The 11,693-nt window shown below is 36.5% G+C and overlaps 1 protein-coding gene across 1 annotated transcript in view; it reads left to right on the top strand.

Annotated features, from left to right (window-relative positions):
• The first annotated feature begins 2,363 nt into the window (after positions 1 to 2,363).
• LOC141364288 (uncharacterized) overlaps positions 2,364 to 11,693 on the top strand; it is a 157,200-nt gene continuing 147,870 nt past the window's right edge. The window contains exons 1-2 of the mRNA XM_073868508.1: positions 2,364 to 2,428; positions 8,431 to 9,135. Of these exons, the coding sequence (XP_073724609.1) occupies positions 2,407 to 2,428; positions 8,431 to 9,135 (727 nt within the window). The 5' untranslated portion in view covers positions 2,364 to 2,406. The remainder of the gene's footprint in view (positions 2,429 to 8,430; positions 9,136 to 11,693) is intronic.

Consider the following 11,693-nt stretch of genomic DNA (forward strand, 5'->3'; position numbering starts at 1 on the left):
TTTATGTCAATACTTTGTTATATACCCTTTGTTGGCAATGACAGAGATCAAACGTTTTCTGTAAGTCTCCACAAGGTTTTTACATATTGTTGCTGGTAGTTTGGCCCATTCCTCCATGCAGATCTCCTCTAGAGCAGTGATGTTTTAGGGCTGTCGCTGGGCAACACGGAATTTCAACTCCCTCCAAAGATTTTCTATGGGGTTGAGATCTGGAGACTGGCTAGGCCACTCCAGGACCTTGAAATTATTCTTACGAAACCACTCCTTCTTTGCCCGGGCGGTATGTTTGGGATCACTGCCATACTGAAAGATCCAGCCACGTTTCATCTTCAATGCCCTTGCTGACGAAAGGAGGTTTTGAGTCAAAATCTCACGATACATGGCCCCATTCATTCTTTCCTTAACTCGGATCAGTTGTCCTGGTCCCTTTGCAAAAAAACAGACCCAAAGCATGAGGTTTCCACCCCCATGCTTCACAGTAGGTATGGTGTTCTTTGAATGCAACTCAGCATCTTTCTCCTCCAAACACAAGAAGTTGAGTTTCTACCTAAAAGTTATGTTTTGGTTTCATCTGACCATATGACATTCTCCCACTCTTCTTCTGGATCATCCAAATGCTCTCTAGCAAACTTCAGACGGGTCCGAACATGTACTGGCTTAAGCAGGTGGACACATCTGGCACTGCAGGAATTGAGTCCCTGGCTGCATAGTGTGTTACTGATGGTAGCCTTTGTTACTTTGGTCCCAGCTCTCTGCAGGTCATTCACTAGGTTCCCCCATGTGGTTCTGGGATTTTTGCTCACCATTCTGGTGATAATTTTTCCCCTACGGGATGAGATCTTGCGTGGAGCCCCAGATCGAGGGACATTATCAGTGTTCTTGTATGTCTTTCATTTTCTAATAATTGCTCTCACAGTTGATTTCTTCACACCAAGCTGCTTACCTATTGCAGATTCAGTCTTCCCAGCCTGGTGCAGGTCTACAATTTTGTTTCTGGTGTCCTTTGACAGCTCTTTGGTCTTGGCCATAGTTGAGTTTGCATTCTGACTGTTTTAGGTTGTGGGCAGGTGTCTTTTATACTGCTAACAAGTTCAAACAGGTGCCATTAATACAGGTAACAAGTGGAGGACAGAGGATCCTCTTAAAGAAGAAGTTACAGGTCTGTGAGAGAAAGAAATCTTGCTTTTTTGTTATTGACCAAATACTTATTTTCCACCATAGATTGCAGATGGATTCTTGGAAGATCGGACAGTGGGAGTTTCTGGATTTTTTTCCTCATGTTGTCTCTCATAGTTGAAGCGTACCCATGACGAAAATCACAGGCCTCTCTCATCCCTCCAAGTGGGAGAACCTGCACAATTGGTGGTTGACTAAATACTTTTTTGCCCCACTGTACCTTGAAAAATGTAAAGACCTTTTAGACAACAACTATATCACAAAAATGCAGTAAATCTGTAGCCTGTATTTTTTAAAAGTCTGCTGGTGTGTCTTGGAAGTAGGGTAGCCTATCAGGTAAACTGGGCCATCAGGTAAAATAGGCCACTTAAGGTTTAAGTGTCTTATTTCTTACAAAGTTACTAGCCAATGACTGCAAAGAATTTTGTACTTGAAATATAGCAAATTATTTTATTGGTCTGAGCTGAGGTTGCTGGGAGAATTTGTATGTGATGTGTGTTTATGTGTGTCGGCATAATGAATGACAATAAATTGACGTTTTAATGTAATTTAAATGCAATGTTACACTGTTACATCATAAAATGTAATATAATTAATATATGTTTTATCAGAAATTATTACTTTATTTTGCAGTCGGACTGGCCCATTTCTCCTGAATCTCAAAAAATATGGGGCAGCTAATGTTTTAAAACTTGTAGGGCCTGAACAATTATATACATATATACCTTAATGTATTAACTAACATGAACAAACCATGAGCAATACATTTGTTACAGTTTTTTTAATCTTTGTTAATGTTAGCTAATATTTATAAAGCTTTTAATTGTTTGTTCATGTTAGTTCACAGTGCATTAACGTTAACAAGATTTTAATAACATATTAGTAATTAGTTGAAATTAACAGATTAATAAGATGAATAAATGCTGTATACAGTAAGTGTAGTTCATTATTAGTTCATGTTAAGTAATGTAGTTAACGAATGTTAACTAATGAACCTTATTGTAAAGTGTTACCCATATTGTTATGAGCTAAAGTAAAAGGCATAATACAAATTGCGTTATATTATTATAAATTATATCAGAGTTTTAAGTTATCTTATGTTGTCCAGACACACACTCTGCGTACCTGTAAACAAGCGACTCCACCCATACGCGTCTTATGTAAACTGAAAGTAAAAACTTAAGCAGTGTAATTGAAACTGGATTTACTCTGAAACTTCTACTGGGAAAGATGTCTAGTAAAATGGACGCAGGTAAGAAATCCTTAAAAATCTAGTTTTTCATGGGATTTAGTATTTTTTTACTTATTAAAAGTAGAGATTAACGACACCAGAAAACATCAGAAAGTAATTGTTAGGCCAGTGTTGGTGACACCTGTGACACCTGTCTCAAACGCAAATAAATGACTAGTTGACTGATAAAAGAATAACATTATTAAAGGTACTTTAACGAAATGAAGAATAAAATGTTAGAGAGTAGGCTATAAGATAGATGTGTTTAATTTATTAAGACAGTGACATTAATACATCAAATTCACTTCAGTAGGCAACACCTTTAATTTAGCATAGCTGTACAGGCAATCAGACGAGTTCAGAACACAAGCAGGGGCGAAAATTTCATCTAAACGTTGGGGGGACAATAAACATAAAATTTTTCAAGAACAATTTTTGAAGGGGACAACAATAATACAGGCAAAATTTTACTTGCAAGGAAATATGTGTACAGATAGAAAACGTTTCTCTTTCTGTATGAACGGACACAAATTTCATTTTAATAAACATTAATGCAGAGGTGGAAAGAGTGAAATATTCTACTTAAGTAAAAGTAAAGTTACTGGTCTAAAAATCTACTCAAGTAAAAATAAAAAGTTACATTTTACAGCGGGGAGAGGTGGAGAATTCTAGTCAAAAAGGACAAGGAAATATAGATCTCAAACTATAGTTGTTTTTTTATTGTAGGAACATCTTTACAATTAAAGTGCAATAAGAAAAAGGTAATAAAATAAAAAGCTTTTTTATAAATAAGTAACATTTATGGAATTATTTAATGATTTTTACAGGTGAGTTATGCACTTTTGAAGAAAAAATAATATGAGGTCAGCAGCTAGTAAATACAATCACTCTAGTAAGGTAGTAATTGATGTATTGCTGGTAACAAACATTATTTTATTAAACTATATACACTGTAAAAAGTGAAACATTGGATTAACCTAATAAAATTGAAGTAACCATTCACAATAAAGATTTTACATTGACCTAATGTTCAGAAACCATTCAGTTTGCATTTCATTCAAACTCTTTTCTGAATTTGGTGTAAATCAATATTTTAGATTGGCTTAAATAAAAAAAAATGGTTTTAAACAGACTTGATCTAAATTGAGTTTTCTTCAATCTAAAATATGTATTCATTGCAAATAATATGAAAGGCTTCATAATAGCCATAATCTAAAATTTTAAAATTCTCTCAATATATATACACACATTAAAATGAGTCATAGAAACGTTCTTTTAAATATTTACTAAATCTTTTTTTTTAAATCACTGTTTTTACAGACTTTTTTGGCAAAACAAACAGACAGTTCAAGTAATCAGTTCATTTCAAGTTGAATTTCATATGTAGCAGTACAAAAATATATCAACATAATAACAAGAATAAGAACAAATACCTAATGTAAATCAAATACAAAACATAGATATTTCCACATACAGTAAAGAACAAACAACGATACTATTACGATAGTGAAGACTGGGGTGAAGGCATTTCTGCCATCCGGTGTATGTTCTTCATAGCACTGAAATCAGTCAGTCAGAGTTCAGAGCACCAGGAACAAGCGGCAGCTTCCCTAAAATTCAAATCCAAACATTAATCAGTTTTACAGTTTCAAAGTGTAAATTAATTTCCCTCACATTCATTTCCGCCTTCGCAACTTTAAAACATATAAAATCCACGTTCATTGAGCGCCCGGAGCAGAGCCAGTATGACCAAGTTTCTCCGAGCGGGAAACTCAGCGTATCACATATTGAGGTAATTCGTTTAACGTTAATTGTCAGCAGAGAAATGCAAAATACTCAAGCCTTAGTCATGAATACAAATGTAAACGCTATACCGCTAATGTAGAAAGTTACGTTATAGTAATTTCTAATCTGCGTGTCTGTTTATTAAAATGATATGACGTTAACTTAAGTATTTAAATGCTGAATGAGTTTCCCCATTACATTATGCTAGGTCATGCTAGCCTGTAAACCTGGCTATAGCCTAGGTAAAACGATGCCAGTCACCTTATAAAAATTATAGTGTTAGAGCTGAACGCAGACGTGTAATTATTGTTAATTCCTCCTTACCTGACAAACGTGTTCTGTTCGCGCTGTTAAGCAGATAACCGTCCATCACAACTTCTGCGTTCGGTCTCTCCCAGAACTCTCTCGCGTTTTCACCTGTGCGCATGCGCAAACCGTGCTTAAGCTAATAAAGTCGTTTGATCGAATGTAAAATATTAATTTCATTGTTATGTTATAATATTATATTGTATCAATCTAAGAAAGTAGTTTGATCGAATGTATCATTTGAATTTCATTGTTGTTATAATTTTATATTGTATCAATCTTAGAAAATAGTTTGATTGAATGTATAACTTGAATTTCATTGTTATGTTATAATTTTATATTGTTTCAGTCTAAGAAAATAGTTTGATTGAATGTATAATTTAAATTTCATTGTTGTGTTATAAATTCATATTGTATCAATCTAAGAAAATATTTTGATTGAATGTATAATTTGAATTTCATTGTTATGTTATAATTTTATATTGTATCAATCTAAGAAAATAGATTGAAAGACACATACAAATTACAAAATGTAATTTTACTTAACAATCTAATAATTTTAGGCTATTGGAATGAAAAAAATTATATCAAATGAAAAACAGCAATGTTTTACTTTTTACAGTGTACCTAGTTTAAATGAGCATATAATGAAATGAGTGCCATGGCTATACTTTTATCCTTTTCACGTTTATTGTATTCTATCTTCCCAGATCTGTGTACCTGATGTCTTTCAATCTCTCTCTCTCTCTCTCTTTCTCTCTCTCTCTCGCGCTCGCTCTCTCGCTCTCTCTCTCTCTCTCTCTCTCTCTCTCTCTCTCTCTCTCTCTACATTGTCTAATGACCTGCGCATTCCCGAGGACGTTCTTAAGTTGTGACTTGACGCGAAGCTGCTAGACCTCGGAAGATAATGCGCATGTATTAAAAACGCGTCGTGCAAATTAGCGGTAAAAACCGGGTCGGCAATTCTTTACTCAAGAGCATGAATACCTGAATGAAACGATCGCTTCGCGTCAATGGCCAGGGGTTTCTTTCATAAAAAACTGAATTGAGGGTCTGCATTAGCCCGCGCCTGTCTCCATGGTTCTTTTGCGCGTTCCCCCGCCCATCAATCAATCATTCGTGGCGCTTCTTTATCACCTTGCTTTTTTATTTTATTTTTACATAGTAATGGATATGATTTAAAATGTAGGGAAGTACAATACTTTAAACAAAACATACTTAAGTAAGAGTACAGATTTTAAAAACTACTCAAAAAAGTAAAAATACACATAAAAAACTACTCAATTACAGTAACGTGAGTAAATGTAATTTGTTACTTTCCACCTCTCCATGAATGCATAAAAAAATGTTTTCTTGTTCGTTTATCTGCTTCTGTTCTCATAAAACGAAATATGTTCATGTTTATATGTCCAAATAGTCCAGTTTTAAAACATATGAGGATAAACTGATGTGAAACGTTGCTTTGTCGGTAGCTGATTAACGCGTACACTTCTCTACCATCGGACTGTGTGTCGGTTGAGAGGTAAAAGGGGCGCTGGTAGTGGACCAAACCACTGTGAGGCAAGGGAGGGAGGAAGCAAAATGTTTAAAATGTTTTTTGTTGTTGCTCCGTTTGCATTTGTATATTTTTACTTCTTACACAACTATTGTAAGTACTATAAATCATTAAATTATTTTCAATACACATATTTTAATGATATTTTGGGGGGGGGGGGGCAACCCTCAGATAGGGGGTCCTGACCCCCCCGACCCCCCGCTATTTCCGCCTATGAACACAAGGGCTAAATAAAACACGAAAACCTTTTCAAAGAATATGCGTTTATTACGCACAGACGAGCGCTCAGTTTTGTTGGTGCGGACTGGAGGAGTTTGTGTTTAGGCAAATACAAAAGTTTAATTGTCTCAGTATATTTTATACATGTTTTGATCATGTTGTATTTTATAATATTACGTTGTTCATATTTGAACAAAGGGTCACGTTTTTCAAATATCTGCTTCTTGTTGTGTTAAACGCGTAAATTCCGTAAAGTGACTTCTTTACGCCAAAACGCATATTATGGCTTATATGCTCGTGCTGTAAGTTAAAAAAAAATGAAAATGGGAACCAACACAAAATCTATTAAATGTCGGATTAGCATTACAATATAATAATAAATTAAATATGACATTCTAGCAACCTTTATACATTTCTAATAAACATGAAGGAAGATATTTTGACGATTGTTTGTAACCAAGCAGATCAGAGGCCCCATTGACTTCCATAATAGGAATAAAGGATACTAATGAAGTCAATGGGGCCTCTAATCGGTTTGTTTACAAACAATCCTCAAAATGTATTTCTTTGTGTTCATCAGAACAAAGAAATGTATACAGGTTATACATGTCTATGCTCCACTGTCCATTCTAACACACCCACACAATGTTTACCAGTGTTAGGGGGGTAACGCATTACAAGTAATGTGCATTACGTAATTATATTACTTTTCTAAAGTAATGAGTAAAGTAACGCATTACTTTATAAATGTACACATTAATATTTGAGTTACTTTTTTAAAAAAAGTCATGCTACTTGTGACTTTTCAAATTTTTTTTTTTTTTTGAAAAAATTATGTACTGAATTAAACTGAACATGGTTGCATAGAATTACACACTCGGAATGCGGGAACAGTTTGAGTCAGAAACAGATATAGCAGGCCAGAGCTTGACTAATTTTGTGATGGAAATATGCAATTTCTGAATGCAGAACTTTATACAAACAACTGCAAGGCCTGAAAGAGATCAAGCCTCAGCCAAGAGAGAAAAAGTAATGCAAAAGTAGCCTAAGTATTGCTTTCCATGAAAAGTAACTAAGTAACGCAATTAGTTGCTTTTTTGGGAAGTAACTTAATATTGTAATGCATTACTTTTAAAAGTTATTTTCCCAACACTGATGTTTACATATGAATGTTGCACTCTTTGCTACATATTGTATTGTATTGTGTTGTACATTGGGTACTGTATAGTGTGTGTGTATACTGTATATTGTCTTGTAAATATTGTCATGTGAGAATTCTATATTGTAGAGTAGGGGTGCACTGATAAATGCCGAAATACACCAATAATACGTGGCCGATGGCTATTCTGAATAGGGGATTATCACGCTGATACATAGTAGCTTTCAGCGATGTTTGTGCACGTCCACTTCCATTGGATCATAATGCCAGTTCTGCTGGTCCAGATTGAACAGAAAAGTAATTGAGAAAGGTACCTAAAGGAACGATGGTGTTGTAGAAATGTAGTAAAGTAAAAGTACAGACAATTTGTTGCAAAATGTAACAAAGTATGCACTATAGATTCTACTTAAGTACAAATACGTGAAAAATGAATGTTAGATACCTTACCTAACTGTGCCGGAAGTGGACATGCACAAAGAAGACAAGTCCCGCCCACAAAACCTGGAAGTGTGATAATCCCCTATTGCACAGCCGATGTTACTCACAGCTATTTCAAGTATTAAGACTTTTGATCAGTAGTCCTTATCGATCTGAAATCACTGTTAGTTTGACTTATTTATAACATGCATTCGAAAAAGCAAAAAGCAAAGCTGCATGTGTATGGTTCTTCGTCTGCAGTGCATATTGAGTTTCTGCACGAGAGCGCCCTCTGGCTTTTGGATGTAGTGGCATTTCACCGTATTTCATTCTGAAAGCATAGCAAGCATCATCAGCCGATATATATCGATGCATCCCTATTGTACAGTCATGTACAGTGCCTCTAGTGTATAAAACTTATGTATAGATTTGTACATTGCTCCAGATATATATATTAATCAATCAGCAATAAGAAGTTTAATAGTTACATGTTTATACTATTCAACTGTATCACAGATTCTGTAATGTGATGATCTTCGAACAAAATAATTTTAAATACGTTTTTTTATGTATTTGTAACAGGTGACACTCAGAAGCTCTCAGATCTGAGGATTGTGTTAATGGGATATAAATATGCTGGTAAGAGTTCATCAGGAAACATCATCCTGAACAGAGAGGAGTTTGACTTGAAGACATCTGCTCAGTGTGTGAAGAGACAGAGAGAAGTAGCAGACAGACACATCACTGTGATTGAAGCTCCTGGATGGTGGTGGAATGAACCTGTAGAGAAGAGCACTGAGTTACTGAAAGAAGAGATTTTACTCAGTGTGTCTCTGTGTCCTCCAGGACCTCACATTGTTCTTCTGGTTATACGTGCTGACAGAAGATTTAAAGAGGAAGAGAGAAAAGTATTTGAGGGTTATGTTGATCTTCTGGGTGAGAGAGTCTGGAGTCACACTATAGTGATCTTCACATGTGGAGACTTTCTAGGAGACACAACTATAGAGAAACACATTGAGAGTGAAGGTGAAGATCTCCAGTGGCTGGTGGAGATATGTGGTAACAGATATCATCTTCTCAACAATAAAAATAAAAGTGATGTGACTCAGATCAAAGATCTGCTGGAGAAGATAGAGGAGACAGTGACAGAAAACAACGGCTGCTGTTTTGAAATGGACAGAACGATTTTACAGAAGATGGAAGAGAGAAAGAGAGCAGAGAAAGAGAGAGCAGAAGAACGAATGAAGAGGATGAAGAAACAGAGAGAGATGATCAGATCACAGATGAGTGAGTAAACATCAAAGTGATGATATAAACACTGAATATCTGCAGTAATGAATTCATGAAAATGTAAGAGTTCCCAATAAATAACTGCTGCAAACATGATTAACAATAAGTAATGAAATAAGTCACAACAAAATCTCTTTTCATCAGCTGTTGTTTGTAGAGGTGTTTGTAATAAATAAACTGAAAACATTTTGCACTACCAGCTAAAAAATCTTTCTTAAACAATATCATGGTTAAGTCATTTAATCAGAATTGACACATTATCTATGTCCTATATGATGGTGGTCCAAACTCAAGAATCCCTAAAATCGTCTGAAATACATTATATACATAATTATCTACTGGATAAATGTTGTAATGTTATGTTGAAATGTTTAACAACAGTGAGATGAGCTAATACAGTAACTGCATATTTTTTTTACTTTTCTTTTTTTGTAGTTTTCTATTAGTGCCACAACAACACATGATCATGGTTCACCAACCCTTTATGTTTTTCTATTTTTGTGGTTTATATTTTTTGTAAATAATCACATAAAGACAAAATATAATGTCAGAAAATGTAGTAACTTTTTTATTATATTTATTAGATTTATAGTAAATATATGATTAGACACAGCTGTCAATATAATCTTATTTTAGGTACAAATGAAGTTTTAAACGTAGGTTCGGGAGGAGCCTAAACATTCAGTCCCGTCAATCATCCTAACAGCCTATTTAAGCGAGTTAGTCTCCACGCCTTACATTGACGATTAATCCGGCTTTAGGCCCCGCCCATTTCCAGAACATGTCCCTCCAAGACGAACACCTACTCTTCACCTCTTCACAATGAAGAATTTTCCTCCAACGCAGATTTATCATCAATGGTCGTCGGGCCATCCCAGGACCCTCCAACTCTAACAATGCTCCCACGCAGAGCTTCGACGAAAGAGAACGCCCTTCCCAGCGTCCTTCTGCCGTTTCACCTAAGCGCTGCCGCTCAAATCTTTTCTCTCTGCCTCCAGCGAGACGTCCTCGAACCTCTCTTTCTGTGACTCCACCCAAACCATCTCCAATCCCTGCAATAGAAAAATGGACTGTGAATGGGATACGTCACGCTCTCACGTCCACCAACATCGAGTTTTCTAGAAGGCTGTCAAAAGCCCAAATTTATGCTCAAACCAGTCAGACCCCAGTAGCCGCTACCCAGACATCATTCAAAAGGTTCCCCTCCGGCCGCCGCGCCACCTTCCACCGCAGTAGCCATCAATAAGTTTAGTTTTCCTGAATTGCTTGTAGGTGTTACAAAGTGGAGAGATATGCTTTAACAGTTAATTGTTGTGATGAAGTGCACAACGTTGTTCTATGGTGAGTATTGTTATTTATTTAGATGCTATTCGGTTGGCTGGTTACTTCAATAACAGACTTGTTGCCAGCCTGCTCGTTATTGTGGAAAGTCCGAAACGTGACGCTAGACGAAACAGACTGTGATCATGTCGGTCAAACAGCTCGTAAGCGGGCTTTGTCCAAAAAAAGCAGCGAAAAACACCAGACCTTCAGTATTGAAGGTCTGGCTACACGAGACTACCCACCACCCGTCTCCAACTTACTTTGCTCTCAAATCCTTTCAGGTACAGACCTGGCATCTCTCCTCTCTCTTTTTCCAAAAAAAGACAGCCATTGTTCTCTGGACTGTGGTGCTTTCTCCGTTGTCCTTAATGACTTCCAACTCCAACCGCATCCTCTCCTTCGCAGAATTTGTCGTAGCCTTTAATAAATATACAGAAGCAATTTGCTCAGTTTTTCCAAACTAAAGAACTTAACGACTCCCTTTCCATAATTTCAGATTTCTCATTGTCATTCGGCGGCTGTAATTTTTACACTTACCACAAATTATTTTCTGCCAAATGCACCACGAGGGTCACTCACTGGGGAGCAATAGAGTTTTTCTTAGTTGCAACAACATTTCTTGTGCCAGCTGTAGATCTCTTGATCACCAGTCTCATTCTTGCCCGTCAGTACAAAACACCACAAACCCTTGGGTACCCCCTGACTCCGCCAAATCCACTTCATATGTGCCACAGTCCAGATTCGATAGCCCAGGTCCTGTAAATAATTCAAGCTGCATCTCTGCATCCACCAGCTGCCAGGTCTGCAGTAATTTTAATGATTTTCGCTGTACCTGGCAAAGCTTGCCGCTATTTTCATGTGTGTAATTTTTGCGGCAGTGCGCATGCCCGCCCCGTTTGCCCAGTTTTCAAATCCTCTGCAAAAAACAATAAAGATCTTAAAAATATCTATCTTCTCCCATCAATGTCTCTGTTCTTGCAGACAATCTACAATGTCACCCCAATAAACAATTCACCAATTTCCTTCCCTCAGGTTTACAGCAATGTTTCGACCCCGGTCTTGAAACCATGCCCGACACAACCTTCATCTGTAATAATTTGCAATCTGCCCAGTCAGATACTGACTACGTAGACTCCCTCCTACAAAAAGAAATAGAATCTAAATTTATGATCGGCCCTTTCGATTCCCCACATTCCTCACCTTTCAGATTAACCCCATTGGCATAGCAACGA

The sequence above is a fragment of the Misgurnus anguillicaudatus genome, chromosome 6 (assembly GCF_027580225.2).
Source record: "Misgurnus anguillicaudatus chromosome 6, ASM2758022v2, whole genome shotgun sequence".
NCBI lineage: Eukaryota > Metazoa > Chordata > Actinopteri > Cypriniformes > Cobitidae > Misgurnus > Misgurnus anguillicaudatus.